General features: G+C 32.1%; 1 protein-coding gene across 1 annotated transcript in view; it reads right to left on the bottom strand.

Moving 5' to 3' along the window:
• The window catches only part of LOC106870540 (glycine receptor subunit alpha-2), a 313,915-nt gene that overhangs the window by 20,661 nt on the left and 266,756 nt on the right, over positions 1–26,498 (bottom strand). Inside the window, exon 6 of the mRNA XM_052972406.2 lies at positions 13,660–13,791. Coding sequence (XP_052828366.1) covers positions 13,660–13,791 — 132 coding nt within the window. The remainder of the gene's footprint in view (positions 1–13,659; positions 13,792–26,498) is intronic.

Here is a 26,498-nt window from a genome sequence, read left to right as displayed (position 1 = left end):
TTACATTAAGAGTATGCGTGGCTGTGGATTGCCAAACCATATTCACGTGAATTTCACGAGCATTCTGATCCATTGATCACTGAACATTGAACATTGGTCATTGCAACCAATGGAGAGCCAAACTATTATATTACAGACGTCTAAATACATGCTTGTATGATTGTATATATATGTGCATGTGTATAGGTATAAATATATATATAAACACACACATACTATACATACATATTTACACACACACATACACACACACATACACACACACACACATATATATATATATATATATATATATATATATATATATATATTGTGTGTGTGTATATATATATATATATATATATATATATATATATATATATATATATATGCTGTATATATGTATACACACACACACACACATACACACACACACACACACACACACACACACACACACACACACACACACACACACACACATACACACACACACAAGACTAGGCTACCAGTCACCCGTTGGTTTCACAACAATGGTGTTTTGTTCCGTGGGTTTTTCTCTTCTTTTCCAGGATATTTCACGTTTTCAACGAATTTGTCATCGAAATCACGCGTAAATGGCTACTTTCCTCAGAAAAGGAAAGATTTGGCTGTTATTTCTTGCCCGCCTTGCTACTACGTAACAGGTATTTCGGGTCCTTTATCACAAATAACTGTTACGTGGTAACAGGGGCGTGCTAGAAATAGCAGCCAAATCTTTGGAGCTGAGATACGTTGAGTGCATTCGTAAAAATTTTGTAATAGTATTCCTTTGGGGCAATCTTTCACTCTGACTCTCAGAGCTGTCATCCAGGTCAGCTGATTTTTTTTATTTACTTTTGTTTTAAAGTGAGAGAAAGTGAAAGATGTATAAGCGTGTATATGAAATGGGCGTGTGTGTGTGTGTGTGTGAGAGAGAGAGAGAGAGAGAGAGAGGGAGAGAGAGAGAGAGAGAGAGAGAGATACAGAGTGTGCCATATACATGAGAACACACACGTTCACTCACTCCCTCTCTCTTTCTCTCTCTCATACAAACATGTACACGTACATTGAAAAATATGTCTGCATATGTATTGATGTATGTACGTATACATGACATCACACCCTTCACTCACTATCTTTCACTCTTTCTCTCTCTCTTTCTTCTTCTCCCTCTCTCTTCCTCTCTCTCTCTCTTTCACACACACGTCGATTTCATATACACGTACATACAACTTTCACTTCCTCCTCTCTTTAACTTTGAAACGAAAGTAAACAAATAAAATTAATGAACTGTTTAAAGAAAAGTAAAATAAAAATACTTACTGCACAAACAACTTGTATTTTTGAAATCACATTCAGTTAAAGGTATTTCTAAATGATTGAAACATTGTGTACGTCATAAAGTTTATGTGTGTGTACATGTCACAGATAGCGGACGTGTGTTTGTGTTGGTTGACACGCTATGACATTCATAATATATGTGTGTTTTCTGTATGTGTGTATGTGTGTTGACTTCACGGAAGCCATGATTTTTTCGTTAAGAAATAAGAAACAAAAATTGTGTTTAATCGTTTCATTAATAAATGGTGGTGGTGGGGGGTCCAAATATCACAAAAATTTGTACTACACTGCCCAAGTTAAGTATGAAAATAAATATGCAAAACAAATTAAGATAAAATATACTATTTCTGAGATATTTCGGTTACACACAAACATCTCTAGAGTTTTAGTATTATTAAGATATACATACATATACACATGGTTATATACATATATATACATATAGATATACATGGTTTTATATATATATATATATATATACATAGGATACTACTGGTTATAAACGAACTAAAAAATTATTTACTATGCAGTTTGTATTTCTATTTCAACAGTCGCCTGGTTCATTTTAACATGTGAAAAATGACATTTGTCCTGATCACATTACAAACTCATACGCTATACTCAAATACCCAACAAAATAGCAAAAATAAGAAAACAATTTAGAAATAATCAATAAAAATCATCAATAGAAAAAAATGGGAAAAATGAATATTGGTTTCTATAAAAGAAAAGAATATTTCTTGAAACTGTAAAGTCTTAAAGTTATGATGAATAAAAACTTGAATTTAACAAAAATTATGAAAATACAAAAACGGTGACCTCGTTTCGAACTATTTTGATTTATAGTTGCAATTTATTAAAATTTATAATTTTTTCTTTATTCGAGATCTCTTCGTTTTCAAATGACATACAGAGGGGTGTTTTATATATTTTTCTTATGATTACTATTTTCTTCGATAATTTTTTATTGATTATTTCTTCTTTTATGACTTTTTATTCCTTTTCATTTGAATACGCTAACAACACTGATTGCATGTTTACAATTCATATAATTTCTGACAGATGTTTAGGTGAAGAAAGGTGATATCAAGAGGCAAACGTGCATATATATATATATGTGTGTGTGTGTGTGTGTGTGTGTGTGTGTATGTGTATGGCGTGTGTGTGTGTGTGTGTATTATATTATATTATATTATATATTTAATTATAACAAGGGATTGGCAAAACGCCTCACTACGCGCTGAAAATATTTGGAAAATTTATCTAAAAGGTTTTTATTTTCATGTTGACCTCCTGATAAAATGATTTTATCCTTTATTATTTAATTAATATATGAAAATTTTACTCCGCATCAAAGTTGCCTTCACTGCAGCATTATTTTGATATATATGACGTGGTTGAAGAGAAAGATGTAAATTCTACTTTTACTGTATATTTTTGCAAGTATGTTCACATATTGCTGTGCGACGGCGCTGCTCGTATAGGTATGTGTAGACGCTGGTACATTTATACAACGGAATATCAACTGTGATAATAGCAATAGGTATATTTTTACCTTTAGCTTGAAATGAGATCTTTATACGTGATTAACCAAAAGTTTAATTTATTATCTTACTTTTGTTCGATTACAACCTGTGTTTTTAGAGTTTTAAGATGGTTTTAGTGTCATCTGGCGTCTGCTTTAAGCGCGTGTTGAGGCGTTTTGCCAATCCCTTGTTATAATTATGTATATAATTATTAATATAATATTTGGAAAATTTACCTATAAGGTTTTTATTTTCGTGCTGACCTGATAAAATAATGAATGATATTATCCTTTATGATAAATATATATATGTATGTATGTATGTATGTATGTATGTATGTATGTATGTATGTATGCAATGTTGCGCAATGAAATCTACTTAGCGTACCTAATCATCAGGCTCAGAAATGAAATTACCTTAATGAAATTTATATTGTCGCATGGGATTCCTAAGTTAACCATAAGACAATGGAAGTCCGGCTGAATAAAGAAGGCAACAGCCAAAAATAAAATAGTAAACAATGAAATACTGAGTAAGATTAAAGAAGCAATGAGAATTTTAGCACAAGACCAAAACTATGCTTAGTGTGTGTGTGGCTTAGAGTCAACTGGTAGGCAGAAACGAGAAAGAGAAGGAAAGGAAGAAAAGGATTATCATTATGGGGAGTGATGGGGTATGTACTGGGGTTACAAAAACCTTTTGAATAAATGTTGACGACAGATTTTGGCAGTATGCTGTCGTCCAAATTTATATGAACTAATGGAAACCGTGAATTTTTCACGGGATTAGTTGTAAACCCATTCGGTTGTTCCTGAAAACTTTATTCAAAAAGCCTGAAAGTGTAGCCTGTGTTGTGTCTGTAAAAGTGAAGGAAATTGAAATACGATGATTACTTAATGCACTTTATATATATATATATATATATATATATATATATATATATATATATATATATATATATATATAGAGAGAGAGAGAGAGAGAGAGAGAGAGAGAGGTGATGACCTTTTGAAGCTGATCATATATATATGTAGGCGCAGGAGTAGCTATGTGGTAAATAGCTTGCTTACCAACCACATGGTTCCGGGTTCAGTCCCACTGCGTGGCACCTTGGGCAAGTGTTTTCTACTATAGCCTCGGGCCGACTAAAGCCTTGTGAGTGGATTTGGTATACGGAAACTGAAAGAAGCCCGTCCTATATATGTATGTATATTTATATATGTATGTATGCGTGTCTGTGTGTCTGTGTTTGTCCCCCCACCATCGCTTGATAACCGATGCTAGTGTGTTTACGTCCCCGTAACTTAGCGGTTCGGCAAAAAGGGACCGATAGAAAAAGTACTAGGGTTACAAAAAATAAGCCCTGCGGTCAATTTTCTCGACTAAAGGCGGTGCTCCAGCATAACCGCATTCAAATGACAAGTAAAAGAGTCAAGTGTAAGAATATATATATATATATATATATATATATATATATATATATATATATATATATATATATATATATACAGAGAGAGAGAGAGAGAGAGAGAGAGAGAGAGAGAGAGAGGTGATGACCTTTTGAAGCTGATCAACGGCGGCAGCATTCATCCTGTTTTCCTGGACTGCCATGTTAGCTTGGCGATAACTATTGATATACATATATATATATATATATATATATATATATATATATATATATATATATATATATGTATATATATTTGTATAAGTATGTATAAATGTATGTATATAGACATATATATATGTATGTATGTATATATATGTATATATATGTGCGTGTATATATATATGTATATATATGTGTGTGTGTGTGTGTGTGTCTGTCTGTCTGTCTGTCTATCTTTGTACCCTCACCATCGCTTGACAACCGATGATGGTGTGTTTACTTTCGCATAATTAAGCCATTTGGCAAAACACTACAGTAGAATAAGTGTTAGCCTTACAAACAATAAAACCTTGGGGTCGATTTCTTCGACTAAAGGCGGTGCTCCAGCATGTCCGCAGTGACATAACCGAAACAAGTAAAGCAATAAAAAAAACTATGCCATTTTAATCCCGAGCAACGCCTGGTACCTCTGCTAGTGTATATATATATATATATATATATATATATATATATATATATATATATATATCCAAGGAATCCAACCCACTAAGAGATAATATCTATCCCATATACTGCTGGAAGAATACCCAATAATTATTACACTAGTAAGTGCAATAAATAGGTACGGGTAAAAAGATATTTTACCACACACACACACACACACACACACACACACACACACACACACACACACACACACACATATATATATATATATATATATATATATATATATATATAGGGTGTGGTGAATATGTTGTCGTCTAAATTACGCAAAAATGAAAATAACACTGACATTTCATTTTAATAGACATATTTACCAAAATTACATAAAAAATATCTAAATTTATTGAATAGAATCGCCATTGGTTTGAACCACGGCCTACAGACGACTTTGGAATCTCCTTCAAATCTTCTGGCCGGTCTCCTTGTTTAAGTTGGTGAATGCTGCCATAATCCTTGCCTTCAGTTCATCTTTGGTGTTACAAGGAGTTTTCTTGGTCTTTCGCTCAACTGTGACCCACACATAATAATCAAGGGCTTTGTAGTCTGGGAAGTTAAGCGGCCAGATGTTCGGGATGATGTGGTTGCAGAAATTGTCTGATAGCCATGACTGAGTTCTCCTGCGTGTGTGGCATGGTGCAGAGTCTTGTTGCCAGACATAGGGTCTTTCAGCAGCCATCCTCTTGACCCAGGGCAACACTACCTCTTCGAGGCACTTGATGTAGGCCTCTATGTTGAGTCTCAGGCCGTGTAGGAAGATGAATGCAGGCATAACGTCACCATCACTAGTGATCACTCCAGATACCGTGATGTTGACACGATGTTTGGTTTTTATCACTCTCGGCTCATGTACTCAGATTGCACTGTCCTTAGTTTGACTGCCAAACACTCTTAAATGTTCGTATTGGCGCTTCCAGCCCGAATGCCAAGCAGCACAGCATGTCGTTTCCAAATTTCTGTCAGAGTGAATTGCATCATAGTGCTGTTTTGCTTACAAACAGTGCCCAACTGCCCCTACTATACTGTGTAGTCGACAAATTAAAAAACGAACAATGCGCGAAATTAAAAATACAAAATGCCGACAATTTCCCCATGGCACTCTGTAATATATATATATATATATATATATATATATATATATATATATATATATATATATATATAATATAGATTTAATCCAAATATTAAATGTGGTACTTAAAATGTTTGAGGCACCAGAATTTGGTAGGTAAAAACCAAAAACAAAATCAAGAGATTTGGTGAATAAAATTTGAAGTTAAGCAACAAAAATTCAATAGGTTATAGCAGTACGTACGTTTCGTACAAGCTCCATTTATTCATGTAGTGAGAATACCACATAGAATTTACAATGAAAATGTACTCCTCAGCTGCATAATGGAATTTCATTTTAGAAAGTCATTTTGAAGATGTTTGCAAAAAACAGGACTAAATTAAGAGAATTAAAACTAAGGTTTTCGAAAAAGTAATAGGTAGAAGAGACTCAGAATTACCTAGAGAAAATGTAGGAATACTATCAGTGGGTTGGGAAAGGTTAAAATGTATTCTAAGTTTATATTAAAAGTTATTACTCAAATAAAATAGTTATTAGTCAGGGAAATGAGAGAAAACTAAATTAAAAATTAGCAAGATTTACTTTTTAAAATATTTAAAGGTGCGGGAGTAACAATGCACACATGGAACCCTAAGGTCAGATCTATTGTTAATTAGATTAGGATTATCGTTGAGTTTAAAAATTTCGTAAATTTTCATAGAGCACAGTCCACAGCCATATCTACTATTTCTATAAGGTTGTGCTCTCCTGACGATTTCCCATTTAAGATTAAAATCAAATCGATACCATTTTCCTTCAATTCCCAAATTTTATTAGATAATGATGTGCTATTGGCTTTATGTTTAAGTCTAAATGAAGAAAAATGATTATATAATCGTTGTTTAAGGTTGATTGTGCAACCAACATAAATGAAATTATTAGTTGGAGTAGTTACTGTACATTTATAGACTACATTACGGGTTAAACAACGGCCAGATACTAGACAGTGGGCTTTAATTCTACAATTGCAATTAAGGGGCTTATTAGCTATATATATATATTGCTATGTTGATTATTGATACAAGTATCTAAATTAGTTACATCAATATTGTTGGTTGTATTATTAGATATGCAATTGATATTGTTTGAGCTAGGAAGATTTATCTCATCAACTATGTTAACAGTTGAAGTATTATTATGTTCATTAACATGTGCATGATTATTGGTTGTGTTGGTGTTATTAATAGTTTGGTAGTTATTTGTATTGTTATCAATAATAAGACAATTTTTATTTTCAAGGGTCCTAGCTAGTTCAATGTTTTTTCTATTTAGCTTATTGATAATAGATCCTATGTTGGGGAGAGTAGAGTATGAGATACGGATTGTGCGTTGAGAGAAGATTTTATAATATCTATGTTTAGGGTCGAAATTTTTTTGTAAGATATCCATAAATTTCTTATAGATGTTCGTAGATACTGCATAGTTGTAAGGGATGTTAAGCCATATAGAATTTTTTCTTCTAAATTTGCAAACATCTTCAAAATGACTTTCTAAAATGAAATTCCATTATGCAGCTGAGGAGTACATTTTCATTGTAAATTCTATGTGGTGTTCTCACTACATGAATAAATGGAGCTTGTACGAAACGTACGTACTGCTATAACCTATTGGATTTTCGTTGCTTATCTTCAAATATATATATATATATATATATATATATATATATATATATATGTATGTATATAGTAAAGAGAAAAACAACTATTTTTTAATTTTTGAGCGAGAAATATGTAGTAGCAGTACCGTACAGCAAAGTCTATTTGCCAATGTGATAGCAGTCATACATAGGACGATGTTACTACTTTTTAGCCCAAGGAAAACATCTTTCCCACTGGCTAACGACACTAGAAAAGATGTTTCCCTGAGGCTAAAAAGTAGTAACACCGTCCTAGACTTTACTATAAACTATGTTATGAAATCGATAATATTCATAGATTAATACCTAATTCTCCAAACGGAATATATAATACTGCTGTTAGTAATAGGCATAAGGTTACTGATAAAAATCAAAATTTTAACGGTAGAAACAACTTAATATGTCCACTAATAATGCTGAAAGTGTAAAACAAAAATAAAATTTTTAGTTTGTAGCTCTAATAATGTAAACGTTATTGATGTCACATACATAATGTATGTGTTTCGTTTAATCGCTTTCAGGCTGCGGTATTTCATCGAGGGAAAGTTTCAAGTCTTATCGAGTTATAAAAACAGTGTATATCTCAAAACCAGGCGAAATAATTCGTTCCTAAAGTGAATGACAACGGTCGTTATAGGAATGCTAGTCGGCATTGCTCGTATACTCGAGACACCCACGAAACAAATTCAAATCGCTGGTCCGAGGTATATGAGAATTACGTAATATCGATCCGCCTGATTTTGAGGTATACAGTACTTTGTCTTAAATGGACACTGTCCCAAACGAAATACTGCAGCCTGGACACGTTTAGAGAAAAATACATGCATTAACTATGAGCTGCTTATAACACAATGTTTTACATATATATATATATATATATATATACAGAGAGAGAAAGAGAGAGAGAGAGAGAGAGAGAGAGAGAGAGAGAGAGAGAGAGAGAGAGAGAGAGAGATTCAGATGAATATGGTACTTAAGTTGAGGCACCAGAATTTAATACGGTATTATGCATACAATTTCAAAGTGTAAGGTGATTAAAATAAAAATAAGCAACAAGGATATCCAGAGTTAATGCAGTACGATCATTTCACGCAACTCCATTTAATTGAACAATGCAATCATTACATCAATTGAAAATGCAGGGCAATCTTCAGCTGCACAAAGACAGAGAGCAAAATTGCTCTGCATTTTAAATTAACGTAATGATTGCATTGTTCAATTAAATGGAGTTGCATGAAACTATCGTACTGCATTACCTCTGGATATCCTTGTTGCTTATTTTGATATATATATATATATATATATATATATATATATATATATATATATATATATATATATATATATATATATATATACATATACATATACAGATATATACATATATATATATATATACATACAGATATATACATATATATATATATACATACATATATATATACATATATATATACATATACATATATATATGCATACATATATATACACATATATACATATATATATATATATACATATACATACACACACGTACATATATATGTATATATATATATATGTGTGTGTGTGTGTGTGTGTGTGTATACGTATGTTTCACATTCAATAATAGCTTGATATTAATAAACATATTATTACACTTAGAACTTTTCCATTTTACATTATGAGTTCAAATCTACTCAAAGTCACTATTGCTTTTCACCCTTCCGGGGTCTATAAAATAAAGTACCAGTGAATTATCTTGTCAATTTAATCGGCTACCAAAATTGGGAAAACCTTTCCAAATGTGGTGGCAGAAGTGGTAGTAAACTAGGATATATTCAGATGTGGAGTGACATACTCTAATCATCTTTAAACATATTTTCATTGAAAGATGCATCATAGTATTGGGTGATCATTGCGTAAAACCTACTGTGTTGGTTGCATTATATTATTAGGTTGTAATTTGTGTCGTGTTTTTGTAGACAACAGAATCAAATTAAGTCAAATGATAATCTAAGCACAGCTCAACAGCAGTCTCCCACATTCTTGACGCTTCCATTGTGAGAAAGACAAAGGACATTTAAACAGAAGTGATAAATATGATATCATAGATTTAGAAATTAGTTTTCTTCCACGCCAGTCAACATAATTATATCAAATATAACGCTTGCTTATATTTTATATTGTTCTGAACAAATGTATTTACATCTGCCTTTAACAACAGGAAAAATACAATTTTTCAAATTTGTAAAGTGAAACACCTTTCTTAAAATGATAAAGCACAAATATAAAAATTTATTAGAAAACGATTCTTTTCACACAAATCGATGTCCATGGCCAAATCTTTGTAAAAAATTCCAATGAATAAATTTCATTGGTTTCTAACTTTGAAGATACATTTCAACATAGAGGCACCAAAAGACACAAAATAATGTTTAATTGCTACTAACACGTTTATTTATGTTTTTAAAAGCATTAATTTAGTAATATATCTAATACTTTACTAACTCCTCACATCCTAATTCTCATGGTGTTTTATGGCGATCTGTGCTACTCATGACACTTTTAGCTTAGCAATGAAAATTGCAGGTGACGTCACACAAAAGCGACATCAATACACGACCAATCACATACCGATGCAGGCAATGAATGTCTCACAACAGATTGAGCCACTAACTGATTCGTGTGACACATGTCAAATTTTAGTAGTAACTAGTCACACACACGCACACATACACGCAACGCGCGCGCGCGCGCACGCACACATATATACACATACACACGCACATACACACACATCATTAAGCACTTCAGTACAATAATTATATTTTATTTCATATCGTATGCAGTCATCCTTGACTGCAAATAAAAAAATTGTTCTTGTTATTTGGCTAGCTAGCAGAATTGTATACACACCGGACAAAATGCTTAGTGGCACTTTGCCCGTCTTCACATTCTGAGTTCAAATTCCGCTGTAATCAATTTAATTCCTCCCCCGAAATTGCTGGCCTTGTGCCAAAATTTGAAATTATTATTATTATTATTATTATTATTATTATTATTATTATCATTATTATTATTATTATTATTATTATTATTACTATTATTATTATTACGGAAGACGTCGCACAGTATCCAATATCCTGATGTTGATTAAAGAGATTGTGTTTACCGTGGGTTTGTACTGTCTGTCGAGACAGACAGTACTTTACACAATATGCTTAGAGTTCGAAGTAAAGCCGGTTTTTGCAATACACCTAGACTGTAGGGTTCCGAGGTATTTCTTCAAGTCGGGTGATATTGAACCCGATGCTCCGATAACAACAGAGATAATCTTTATGTTTGATTCTCGTAGCTGCCATATCTTGGCGATCTCAATTCTCAGGTCCCCATATTTATCAATCTCTTCTCTTTTTTTCATGATAGTATGTTGATCTCCTGACATTACCACCTCGATTATTAGGCATTCTTGTTTGTCCCGCCTAAATGTTACTATATCCTAAATGTTATTCATTATTATTATTATTGCAGTGATTTGGCAGAATCGTTAGCGCGCCGGACGAAATGTTCAGCAGTAGTTCGTATGTCTTTGTGTTGTGAGTTTAAATTCTATCGAGTTCGACTTTGATTTTCGTCCTTTCAGAGTGGATGAAATAAGTAGCAGTTGAGCACTGGTATTTATGGCCCTGTGTCAAAATTTGATACCATTATTATTATTATTATTGTTGTTGTTGTTGTTGTTGTTGTTGCTGTTATTATTATCGTTGTCATTGTTTTCAATAATATTGTTATAATTAACATCATTATTACTATTCTCCTCCTTATCATCATCATTATTATCATTCTTTTTGCAGTGTGATCGGTGTCAGAAGGATGCCCCGAGTGAGCCTGCAGTAAAAATACAAGCGGCGCTCGACCCTTAGTTCAAGTCAATACATCATTCTATGTGTATATGTATCATTGTACGCGTATGTATGCATGTTATGTATGGAGATGATAGTTTTATTTTATATGGGGCCCCATATGCTGTGTTATGGTACATCTGCACTACTTAAACCATACTAAATTAAGTTCTGGTAAAATCTCTCCGGTGCCTCCTTCACTTGAAACCCTCTTCAAGCACATATTTTGATTAGTGGTTCATCGAACATTGTGTATGTACCTTATGTTATAATATAGTCGACAGAGATGACAATGTTACTTTTGGGTAATTGCTCCCAGAAAGGTTATAGGTGATAGAATATTAGTGCCAAGAAACAAATATTTCGAAACAATTAATTTTGTCCTTTTGCATTTGGAATTAAATGCCCAGTTATGATCAACTTTGTCTTTGACTCTTTTTAAGTTAATAAAGTAATGGAAATGCTCGGTTCAATTAACTCAACTACACCCTAATTTTTAAATTGTAATGCTGCTGTACTTGCATGAGAACTTAAAAATAGTGGCTGTATAGAATCGGGTGAGCATTAGACATGTCTGAGAGCATTTATCTATATTTATTTATGAGCTGAATTCATTTATGAACTGAATTATTTATGAACTGAATTTATCGGAATCAACAAAAAGATATTCCCAGAAAGAAATTAGGTTCTTTACTTTAGTGGTTCTGCCAATGTCAACAACTTGATAACGAAGGAACCACATCCTGAATACATATGCTACTTGAAATAGCAGCCATATCTCCTTCAAATCACACACTTCCCTCTAAAAACAAAAGATAGAGAGAAAATATTGGTTGATGTAATCCTGGCGAAACAGTTATTCGAAAAGCTAGATGGTCACAGCCAGGACGTGCCTTACTGTAGGCCTGCTCGATCAAGCTTGACTAGATCAAAACAACAACTTGACAGTTTTAGTACTTCTATATGATATCAAACACTACAAGTAGTCATCTAGGAAATAACCCAAGTAACGAAAATAATTCGAGAATCCCAAAACTGCCAGGAACAACGATATGTTTTTTTACAAAAAATAATTACACTTTTCAAGTGAAGGATAGAGTGTATTCGAATATATTGATCGCCCATATCCAGCAGGTATCACAGTTTCAATGGAATTAGAAAAATGACAGTTTCTGTCAACCACAGAAAAATGGTGACTGGAAATATTTATGGAAAAGTGATTCTTTTCTTTGAAACATTCAAAGTGTTGGCAAAATCATGGTTGGCAAAATCATGGTTGAGGGTTGGCAAAATCATTACAACTTCGGGAAAAATGGTAGTATTTAATGTTCTGCATTCATATCTAATTGAGGTGGGTTTGACTTTCACACTTCTAGGGTCGATAAAATAAAATACCAGCGTTGTACTGGGTCGATATATTCGGCTACACTCTTAGCAAAAATTTGAGATCCTGTTCCTACGCTAGAAACTCATTCTATGTGATACACTTAGTGACTGGACATGTGAACAATATATAAACTGTGCAATGCAGAGTGCTAAAGTCCACAAGGATAGCCAGTGTATTTTTTATTTTCTTTATGATTAATCCAATGTACCTATCTGTCATTATTGCATAATCACGGGTCAGGCTTGACTAAGCAAACATATGAGCTATTTTAACTGTCTTTTTCTTATATCTAAGACTATTTTATCCGATGAAACCTTTCCTTCATAAGGCTATAGAATTAGATATTTGGTTGTTATTTCTAGCATATCGAGTGACCATGAAGAATCATTCTTGCTGACTTCTAGTGCGCGTATCTGTAAATAAGTATTGTGAATCGATACAACTGACCGATTTAAAAGTGTAAGCAGTGTGCAGTTGACGTATATTTTCTTAGCTTGTATTGTCACAGTTATAACTTACAAATAGTGTTCATGTTAGGAATACTGGACAGTTATAACTTAGGAATAGTGGACATGTTAATGCCTTCAGTGGTCGCTCCTTTCCCATAGTTCTACAGCTTATGAGACTAAAAACTACCACAATAATCTTTGAATATACTCACTGTCTTTATTATGACTGGTACAGTCGTCTGTAAGGTTCTTTACGAGTCGGAACTGTGGTAAAACAATCGATGGACTCATTACAACAGGGTTTTCATGCCACTGAAATTTCACTGTCTTCACCGAATATGTAACTGCAAATATACAAAATAATAAGTGTTATCTGTCATTATCAATGGATCACAGCTGAAATAATATAACGAAATACATGTATTTTAGCTCGGTGAGTTACATTTATTAATTGAAACACGTGCACTATTTTCATTCTATTCTGCATTAACTTTTACTTTCCTTCGAAAAGTGTAGACTAAGCATTAATAACTAATCTTGACCCTATGGGTATCAAACTGTTTGTAGAACCTATTTGTCTTTAGGGAATTCTGTGTAACTAGGGATCGAAAGCTCCTAGTCATATTTGTGGAGGCATGTAGATTGAATGGAGGATTTACGCAGATTGTTTTTCTCTAAGTTCACTATACATTAACTTCTCGGTGCAATCATGCTGCGCTACTGCCTTATTAAAACGGTGTGTGACTCTCTTTATACCGATAAATTAGAGATTATTTTGTCGATGTTTCTAACTAGAATTCTAATTATAGTATGTGTATTTGCTCTGGGGCATTACATTATGTGTTCAAATATCACTGAGGTCAAGTTTGCCTTTCTTCCTTTCGATGTCAGTAAAGTAAATTGCCGGTCAATTATTATGGTCGATTTAATCGACTGGTCCATTTCTCACCAAGTTTGGCTTTGTTCCTTTATAAGAAACAATTGTTGTAAAAATCGGTAATTGGTAGATTACCTGCAGCACAGAACACAACGTCTAGCGTTATTTATTTGGAGCCATTTACATTGTTCAAATTCGAGTATTGTCTGATCAAGTGCACTTGCATCAGTGGGATCGATTTTACTACATTTTATACACCCAGGTATCCTCTAAATACTTTTCGTAACACATTGTGTCAGTATAGTCCCTGATGGTCAATAAGTAAACCAATTATTATGGGCATTATTTGGTAAAAACGTGGTGGATGTCCCTCTGAATTTAGAGGTTTCCATTATTTTCCATAAGCCAAGATAGACTTTGATTTTCATTTATTTGAGTATCGATACATCGATACTAGAAATTTGGGCCATTGCGTTAAACCTATAAAACTTTATTGCTATAGATTGTTTGGTTATTCATATCACTAAAATTAAAATTTTACGAAAAAAACTGCTTTTAAAGAGTTTGTTAAATGGCTTTATTTTTTGAGATTGACTTCATTCCAAAAACGAAATGAAACACCATAAAATACCAAAAACAAATCTATAATAGATATTGCATTGAAGTATAAATACGTTTTTTGTTGGTATATTAGCAATATAATCTTAAGAAGTTAGGTAAATCTGACCAACCCCAATTACTATTACTACTACTGTGTCATAGTATTTCAGTATTAACTGAGGACAGCTGTAGGTCATAAAATATATTTCAGTAAGACAAACCTGTAACCAAGTTTCAGTCCATGGTTGGTGCCATTGGAAAGGCATTAATACCACCACTTTCCTGCACTACAAGCATACGGATCCAACGAAAGAGTGTTTATGTGATGGTTCTACTTGCAGGAAGTAGCAACCAAATCATTTTAACTTATTTCCATAATGTTAAAAAAAAAGGAATGATATATTAGACGATATAGTGAGAGCTATGTAAAAACACGGGATGATCACAAGCGGAACTCTTAGCAATGAGAGCGACTTCGAGCTAAAGAAGAACAGCGTCAACCAGAACCAGAATAAATACACATCTCATATTTCATTTCACCTATTTATAAAAATCATGTCTTTCATATTAAATTTTTTTTTTAAATGTTGGGCTTTCAATTTAAATAATTAAACAACTGTGGTTTTATAACTTCACTAATGTAACGGTTACCGGAAAACTAGAATCAATGGCTTAAAGTAAATAATACTGTTTTTGAACAAATTTTTCTAATTTTTGAAGTGAAAAAGTTTCAGTAATTTATGGGGATGAAAAGGCCCTATTGATTATTTATAATGGTTTCCAAACATGGAAATAAGGACACAAAGATTGTGAGGGAAGGTATATGGTTGATAAAAGGGACTCCAGTACTTGACTTGTAATTCATTTTATCGATTCCAGAAAGATGAAAGGCATAGTACAGGCTTAATACTGTCGTACACACACACACACACACACTCTCTCTCTCTCTCTCTCCCTCTCTCCCTCTCCCTCTCTCCCTCTCCGTCTCTCCCTCTTCCTCTCTCCGTCTCCCTCTCTCCGTCTCCCTCTCTCCCTCCCCCTCTCTCTCTCTCTCTCACACACACACACATACACAATTCTTCAGAAGTCATCTTTGTCTTTTTTAAGTTAAAATGCCAATCAAATAAGTACTTTGCTCTGTGTAGTGGATATTTTTCCTTCGAAATAAGTAGCCTCATGCCGCAGTCCTTTTAAATGTCGACTAATAATGAATGATATTTTTGTTTAGTTTCATTTTCCCTTTAATCTAAATTAGACATCATTAATTATTATTTTCTTATTGATTAGGAACTAAAACACAATATTTTAGGGCCTCAGCGAGCAGTGAGCGGAATCTGTATCGTGCATGCCTTTCCATAGTGTATTTAGGACATTATCTCGCTTCAATAGTGAACCTCAATCAATTGTAATCATGACATTCATGATCTTGTTCCACGCGCCCTCTGAAATAAATACCAACAAATATAAAACATCAGCTTCATATTGACAATGTACTAGAATGTATTTCTTAAAGACGTTGTGGAACGGCTTATTGTAATGTTCAGACATTTCTGAAAATCATTACCTGCATAAATGTAATCAGTGGAACCAGAAATCGAAATTGCATCACAGGTTTGTCATACCAGATTTTTATATATTTGTTCTATATCGATATATATATATTGACGTTGTTTAGAAATGAGGAATCTATTTATTTTTAGTGGAACAATAAAATTAAGTATTGTCACATAAGTGTCACTATATTTAACTTTTAAATTTCCTATTACGCCTATAAGTAGAGCAAAATTTCATAAACTGAGAGTCAAGTTATCACTCTCCAGAATCTCATTTCTTTCTCCACTTTCTGTGGGTAATTAATGTACAATATTTTAGTTATAGAGATGCTCTGATGACATTAATTGCACTTAATTTATTTGAAGTAGCGAATTACCCATTAATGTCAGTTTCACCACATCACACTGCATATTAAAATCATTGAAATTTTAAATTTTCACGTTGAAGTGTTGCCTATATCTATAATTTAGATACATATAAATGCATTTTTTAAGAAATATAAACACATATGCAAAATATATCTGCCATTCTGTTTTCACATTTCCTTATAGGTAAATTGTTTGACAAAATTACTATATTGCACCTTTTAAAACAGAGGTAGAGGTAATGAGTCACGCAATCTGGAATTTTTACTCGTTAAAATACATGCAAACTCAAATAGTGAATGTGTGTCAAAATGGTAAATTTGACCATATGATTACTCGTGGTAAGTTTATATATAGGTATATTCTATAGAAGCACTGTTGAAAGGGTTTAATAGATAGGAAACCCAAATATTTGGTTTGTGATTCGAAATATCACTTAAGAGCTACAACTGCCTCTTAGATTAGCGAAAGTCAATATAAGAACAACAGTAACAACAAGAATTATAATAAACCACCATCATGTAACAATCACAAATTTAAACACAAGAACCTGAATGAAAAAAGGCTACAGGAGCTATACCAACAACAGAAGCACCACAGCAATCACTTGCACAACACAATACCACTCTTACAGTCTACAAACACATCAGCAATAAGATATCGATCTTGAGTAGACTGGGGAACATGCTCGGATGTCTTAGCACAGACGTGTCAACAAACTACAGATAAATAACGAAACTATATATATATATATAACGACGACCACTAAGTGGACTGTTAATATACTAGAAGATCCCATGTAATGTGTCTACTAAGACCAAATAGTTCTCAAATGAAATTCAGTGAAATACCAAACCGTATGCCGGCAAGACGGTGAAAATTACATAAATTAAAAAATATTATTCGTGTACTAGTTTCGAAATTAATATTCTCTTACCGAAAATATCTGTTTCTCGTCAGCACGACCTGTACGGAAGGTATAATTCTCAGAACTCTATACATTTATTTGAAGCCATTTGAGAACTATTAGGTCTTAGTAGACACGGTACATGTGATCTTCTTCTAGCACATTAACAGTCCACCTAGTGGTCGTCGTTATATATAAATATACATTAATTCCTTGAGATCTCAGATATCTTTTCTGAATTTCTCTTATTCTTTCAATGTGCTGGCATCCTGGTAATAAATCGATATTAATTAATATCTGATTTTTTACCCTATGTTTTAATTTGATTATATATATATATACACATACATATATGCATGTGTGCATACACGCGCATATAGATATACATACACATATATATATACATACACTATACATATACATACACATATACATACGTACAAACACACACGCACGCGCACGCACACACACACACACACACACATACACACACACACACACACACACACACACACACACACATATATATATATATATATATATATATATATACATACATATACGTATATATACAATATAAAGAAAACTGGAGAACACCATACATAGGAATGGAGCAACAAAATGAAACGCCGCGTGTGCAATTTGAATTAAGTCTGAAAATTAATAAGTAAATTGATTATCCTATGTATGTATTCTCCATTTTTCTTTATATTGTTAAAATTTGTTTCTCGTATATTGAAAATAATGGAAACCTCTATAGAGAAAACTGGAATTGAGACAACAGAAATATAAAATATAAAAGAATCAACGATAAACACTAATACATATACACATATAGAACTTCCAATATCGTTATTCGATAGAGAGCGAAACTGGTATACGCTTGGATAAAATTAATCCCAAGGAAAGAACAACCTCTTTCCATACAAATTTACATATATATATACGTATATATACGTGGGTGTGCTGAAAAGTTCATCGGCTGACCACGATTCAATGGTCGAACTTGGCCAAATTTGTTTTATTTTTCGACATAGTCTCCTCTGCGGTCCTTACACTTCTTCCATCGGTGTTGCAGCGCTTCGATTCCCATAGTATAGAAGCTCTCATCCTGACCCTCAAAAAGAGTCCTCAACAGCAGAATAACTTCATTCCATTCCTGCTTCCCAGCCAAGTGTTTTGTCATGTTGGGGGAAACAGAAAATAGTTAGACGGTGCCAAATCAGGAGAATATGGAGGGTGATCAACCAGTCCAAAGCCACAGTCAAGCACATCAGCCATTACAACCACAGATTTGTGTGCTGGAGCATTGTCCTGGTGAAGCAGGTCACCCTTAATCTGATTAACAACAGTAATCCATCATCATATGGTGAACACAGTCGATGTTTCCTTGCGTGGTGGTTGCGGCAGGACGTCCGGACCTTGGGTGAACTTCAAGATTCTCCTTACCACTCTTGAATTCAGTTGCCCACTTTTGCACAGTTGATAAAGCTGGAGCATCATTCCCTAATGTAGAAACCATTTCAGCATGAATGCCCTGAGGGGCTAACCAATTTTCTGCAGATATTTGATAACACTACGATTTTCACGAAATGTCTCTAGTACCACTTTTCCAAGTCCACAATTTTATATCAAATATGGGTTTAACAGGAAACAAAAAATGCATTCCAAGTTTAATTACTGTATGATAACTCCTTCTTAGCCAGCTTATAAAATTTTCAGCCCACCGTCGTGTATATACATATATGTACGTATACATACATATATACATATATACACATATACATACATATACATACATATATAAACATATACATACATATACATACATATATACATATATACATACATATACACATATATATACATATATACATACATATATACTTATATATATAGATACATATATATACATATATATGCATATACATATATATATATATATATATATATATATATATATATATATATATATATATATATATATATATATATATATATATACATATATATATGCATATACATATATGCATATATATATATATATATATATATATATATATATATATATATATATATATATACATATATATATATATGCATATACATACATACGTACATACATACATAAATACATATGCATATATAGTTATATATATATATATATATATATATATATATATATATATATATATATGTATATATATATATATATATATATATATATATATATATATATATATATATATATATACATATATAACGAAAACAGAGAAATATTGAACGATGAACAACAATTTAATTCCATGAATAAAATTTATTAATTCAATACAAATACACTGCATCCCATCTAACAGCTGTGTCTGCTTCCAATGTTGTACAGTATTAACATTGATATGCTAAAAATATTTATCATATTTGGTAATAAAACCGATCTGGAATATGGAGCTTCATCAGAGTGAAAACAATAAATAAAATATACACACATACATATATATACACACACACGCACACATATATATATATATATATATATATATATATATATTATTTTGTTTAAAAGAGTTCCAACACTGTCTGTTGTTTATGTTTTATTTATATTCCTGCAGAACCAATGTGGGGTATAGAATATGGAATATACAATATATAATATAAAATAAAATAAAATAAAAATGGATGGCACCATGAAAGAAAGTATTGAATGTAGATGAAATATTGAGTGTTCAATATAAAGGATCAAATATATAAATATATAAATATAAATATATAAAGGCGACTCGAGTTTCAGGGCTATTTCCCTTCGTCATGGCCGGTATGACAGACTTTAACAGACTGTCTGTTAAAGTCTGTCATACCGGCTATGACGAAGGGAAATAGCCCTGAAACTCGAGTCGCCTTTATATATATATATTTATATTTATATATTTATATATTTGATCCTTTATATTGAACACTCAATATTTCATCTACATTCAATACTTTCTTTCATGGTGCCATCCATTTTTATTTTATTTTATATTATATTATATATTGTATATTATATTATATATTGTATATTCCATATTCTATACCCCACATTGGTTCTGCAGGAATATAAATAAAACATAAAAAACAGACAGTGTTGGAACTCTTTTAAACAAAATAATATATTCCTTTATACACAATCATACAAAAAAACACCTTTTTTGTATTTATTTTTACTCGCATATATATATATATATATATATATATATATATATATATATATATATATATATATATATATATATATATATATATACATACATATATGCATATATATATATATATATACATACATATTTACATACTTATATATATATATACACACACATATATATGCGTATACATATATATATATATGTATATATATATATATATATATATATATATATATATATATATATATATATATATATATATATATATATATATACATATATACATATCTTTGCCATTTACTTAACTTCCCAAAGAGATACACGAGCTAAATGCTATGATTACAACTATATTCAACTTTATTTTCTTCTCTAGGGTCTTCTTTTTTATCTATTCTTCACTCTTATGTAGCTCCATGTTCCAAATATAATAAATATTTTTAGCATATGAATGCCAGTGCCATACAGCATTGGAAACAGAAATGGCTGTTAGATGGGATGTAGTCTATTTGTAGTGAATTAATAAATAATAATTGATGTAAGTCAATTGTTCACCAATATTTCTCCATATACATTTATATAAACATACATATGAATACACATATATACATAAATATATATACACATATATATACATACATATACATACATATATACATACATGTGTACATATATTTATATATATATACATATATACATTCACTATATGTATGTATGTATGTATGTATGTATGTATGTATGTATGTATAGCGTGTTTGAAGTGATGTACAGATAGTGTATACTAAGAGGAAGGCAGTCAGACATTTGGATAATTCTTTATTAGCGGTTTCGTGTATTCAATCGAACCGTTCAGATGTTAGGCACAGAAAATTTCTTCAGCCTTGTATGCAAATCGAAAAGAGGATGTTGTTTTGTTTTGTTTAGAAGAGGAGAAAGAGAAACGAGGAAGGAATGGAGGAGAAAGACCAGAAGAAAACATGTCAATTTTAGAGAGAAGGACAAGAAAGAAAGAGAAAGAAATGAGGAAGAAGGGAAACAGAGAAAAAAAACTTCTTTCCGTTTCTATTGTATCGATGTGGTCAATTTATTGAAATTTAATTACAATTCAAGATGTCATACGTGATTCAGTCATTGTTTTCGAAAACATCTCTTTCTCACTCACTCTCTCTCTCTCTCTCTCTCTCTCTCTCTCTATCTATCTATCTATCTCTCTCTCTTTCTCTATCTATCTATCTCTCTCTCTTTCTCTCTCTCTCTCTCTCTCTCTCTCTCTTTCTCTCTGATTATATACTTATTAACATATTTGTAAATATACACATTACATTTTGAGGATTGAAAAATTGATTCTTTAGTGGGTACAGTCACATTTATAAAGTATGAAATAAATGTAAGAAGTCCATTGGAAAACATATATTCGCTCCAAAGTTGATTGATTTCAAAATGTGTTTGAAGATGGCCAAACTGAAGTATACAAGTCCCCGAGTAAGAAGCTTGCTTCCCAACCACGAGGTTCCGAGTTCCGTCCCACTGCGCGGCAACTTGCGCAGGTGTCTTCTTCTTTAGGCTTGGACCGATCAAAGTCTTGTGAGCGGATTAAAAGACGGAAACTGAAAGAATTCTGTCACATATACATATGTGCATATATTTATATGTGCGTGTCTTTGTGTCTGTGTTTGTCCCCACCACCATCACCACAGCCATCGCTTGACAACCGATGTCGTGTTTACCCTCCCGTAACTGTAGCGGTTCGGCAAAACGGACCGATAGAATAAGTACTAGGCTTACAAAGAATAAGTTTGGGTCGATTTTTCGTCTAAAAATCCGTTTCAGGTGGTGCTCAGACATGGCGTTAGTCAAATAACAGAAATAAATAACAGAATAAAAGGATATATATACATTTTATTGAAACCTCATTTACCGTGAGTGACAAATGAGGGTTAAGTAAAATGAAGCGGTAATCATTTACTGTAGACACGAATGCGTCTCTTCAGGCCTGCTGGTACATTGCAAACCTTTTGGTAAATGAAAAAGTTGAAGACTCAGTTTACTCCAGAGCTTGTGGATCATTTACTATGTATTTTCTTCAGTGGATGGCAAGGAGTGCTACAAAATCACAATTACATGTAAGGTTTCCATTTAGAGGAACAGCATGTATATATGCACATATACATGCATATATATATATATATATATATATATATATATATATATATATATATATATATATATATATATATATATATATATATATATATCATTATGATTCATTTGAATTAGGTACTGAAATTGAGGCACCAAACTACTTTGGTATAGTCTGAGCTGCTCGAAGTTAGGTTAACAAAAAGAAATATACAACAAGGATGTCCAGGTATTAATATCTTACGGCCGTTTCAAGCGGCTTCATTTAATCAATCAAAGAAAATAGTACGTTAATTTGAAAGAAACCGCTCACCTTAGTTGTAGATGAACATATAGATTTCCAACAGAAAGGATAATACATTTTTAGCAAAATTCATATGAGTATTAGGGAAAAAAACTACATTTTTTCCCTCGTCTTATATTAGTGATACAATAAATTATGTATAGTGAATATTATATATTAATAATTAAATGATACTATGATTTTTATAAAATAAATAATATAAATATTTTAATTAATTAATTTAATGTAAATACATTAATTTATAGCCTTTTAGCTTCTTTGATAGATATATAATTTATGTATTTTAGTTTTAATTTAATAGACTTTAAAATTATTTAGACTTTAAAATTTCCAGTAAATGTTTATAAGTTAATTTTTATTATGATTAAAGCTAAAATACATTTTGATTTTATAAATAAAACTTACATACATGTTTATATATCTCTTTATTCTATTACTTTTCTTTACGCCATATTTTCATGAGACTTAATTCTAATAAACGCTAAGTTAAAGCTATAACGTTTCAAATTCTAGCTTAAACTAAAGCTTAAACTAAGATAAGTATTGCATTTCTAGCTTAAGTATTGCATTTCTAGCTTAAACTAAAGCTTAAACTAAGATAAGTATTGCATTTATGTTCAGTAATATTGTTAAATGTTTTTCTTTTATTTATTGATAAAATAAGTATTTTTATATAAATTCATTTGATATTTATTGTTAGTCGATATATATACATTCATTTTATTATTATTATTGTATTTTGACCTGAAGGTTAGCTATATTTTTTAACAGAATTGATTTTCGATCGATTTATTTTGAATCGATTTGGTTTTTATTTCATTTTCTATTTGAAACTTTGGTTATGAAACACGTGTAGTCATTTTTATTATTTTAATATTTATTACTTTGTACTTTTTTGATTTTTATTATAGGTCTTTTTAGTGTGATTTCTTATTAAATTTTTCTATATGTGATTGTGGATTTTCATGGATGAATTCAATAATTGTGGTTTTTTTCTTTCTTTCTCTCTTTCTCTCTCTCTCTCTCTCTCTCTCTCTCTCTCTCTCTCTCTCTCTCTCTCTCTCTCTCTGTATATATATATATATATATATATATATACATATATTTCGTTTTTGTATTTGCGTTGCAATATCCTTCATGAAGATTCATGTATTGAAGTATATTTCATTGTATCTGGGGAGAGTCATTCTCTTTCAGTGGCTTATTACTTAACACACTCACCGGTTCGATTTACACTCATTTACTTATTTATGTTTTCTAAAATTTTCGTTGCGTCGCGCGACCTTTTCAATTGTCGTCGGCTCTATCCGTTATCTAAGCTGCGTTCCTTTTGTTTTTTATGCACAAGTGTGTGCGTCAGTGTGCATGTGTATACACATATGTATGTATGTGTGTGTATGCAGGAATATGTGTGTATGTGTGTATGCATATATATGCATACACACACATATATACATACATAAAGAAAAAATAAGTACATACATACAGAAAGAAAAGATAAGTAAATGAGTGGAAATAGAACCGATGAGTGTTAAGTAATAAGGCACTAAAAGAGAATTCTCTCCCCAGACACAATGAAATATATATATATATATATATATATATATATATATATATATATATATATATATATATATATATATAGGCATAATCAAAATAGGTAACAGTATATCAAGTAGTGATGCAGTACAACCGTTTTAAGTGACTCCATTTAATTGAACAATGCATTCATTACATGAATTTAGATGCAGTGCCATCTTCTGATGTGGAGATTATATGTGCTTGTTAGAATCTTCCAGGTTTTCACATCAATGGTTCGGATCTCATCAGGTGTCCAATCAAGTAGCCCATTTGTTTATATGCGTACTGGCACTGAAAACACATTGTGGGTCACTGTTTTATTGAATGCAGAGATTTCTGAGGTACAAATTGTCTTTATTCGGCGGTAATATTCTTTAGTGACACGTGTGTTGTTACAGGTGTGATTGTAAGATGTTTTCACCTACCTTCGAGATACCTATATCTTCAGATATAGGGGAAAGAGTTAAATCTTGGTGGAGATGTCGCTAGTTTGGTTTACAGTTTTCCTTCTTTTCACAGCCATAGAGCAACATTTCTCCTGACCAAATTCCAGCCCTATATCCTTTGAGAATGTTGTAATCAGGTCAAAGCTTTTTTTTTTTCATTTCATGCATATTCTTTGCATTCAGTTTCAAGTCAACCACAAAGGAACAATGTGTAATTTTGCTATTTCTGTTTCCTTGTGAACTAGTGAGATATCCTTCAGACTTCCTTAACATGAATGACAAGGGGTTTACAGAAAGCATAAAACGAAAACAAGGAGGCACAGGTATAACATCGATCCAAAATGCCTTTGAACGTTGCATCATATACCTACAGCATCATTTTTAAACCATCAAGTGTCGAAAGGTATCCCTTCACCAAGTTTGCATATATGAGGCTGATAACATTATAGACTTGGAAGGCAGCTCCTTGAACAGCATTCCTTGTCTGACAACCTTAAATACATGCCCGAAGAAGTCACACGACTCTACTGCAACGTATCATCCAGAGGAAAGGATGAGCGTATATGAACAGAAGACCATGCATGGATATGTTAGTAGAAAGCTCCGAGATAATAGTAACGTTGATCATCAAAGTAGTCTATCATTGGCCAACAACCGGATTACTAACTCCCAATTTGAAGGGTATCCGTTTGTAATCCAGGAACAGGAAATATCAACCTAATACTTGATGCACAAAAGGTATAGAGATGCAAGAAAAGCAGTAAAATGTGACAACTGATGCAGACTTCGTGGAGTGAAGACCGAAGACATCACCCACATCATAAACAGTCGTCCTTAAATGTCATCACGGTATTAGCTGCCGATGAGACATGATGTTGTAGCTAGGGCACTATATAATGAAATCTGTCAGAATTGTACCCGAGGACAAAGAAATAAGAAACCACATAATGAAAGGAATACTTGCGGAATGTTCCAGTGAAAACATCAATAAAATGTAAATACAGTAGTCCTGATATAAAGATTTGGGATACAGAAGAGAAACTGTACAGTTATGGAAATCCGCTGCCCAGCATATGTTAACATAAAACTGAAGATTAGTGAA

This window comes from Octopus bimaculoides, chromosome 13, assembly GCF_046866305.1.
Source record: "Octopus bimaculoides isolate indiv1 chromosome 13, ASM4686630v1, whole genome shotgun sequence".
NCBI classification, from domain to species: domain Eukaryota; kingdom Metazoa; phylum Mollusca; class Cephalopoda; order Octopoda; family Octopodidae; genus Octopus; species Octopus bimaculoides.
This window is presented reverse-complemented; position numbering and strand designations above follow the sequence as displayed.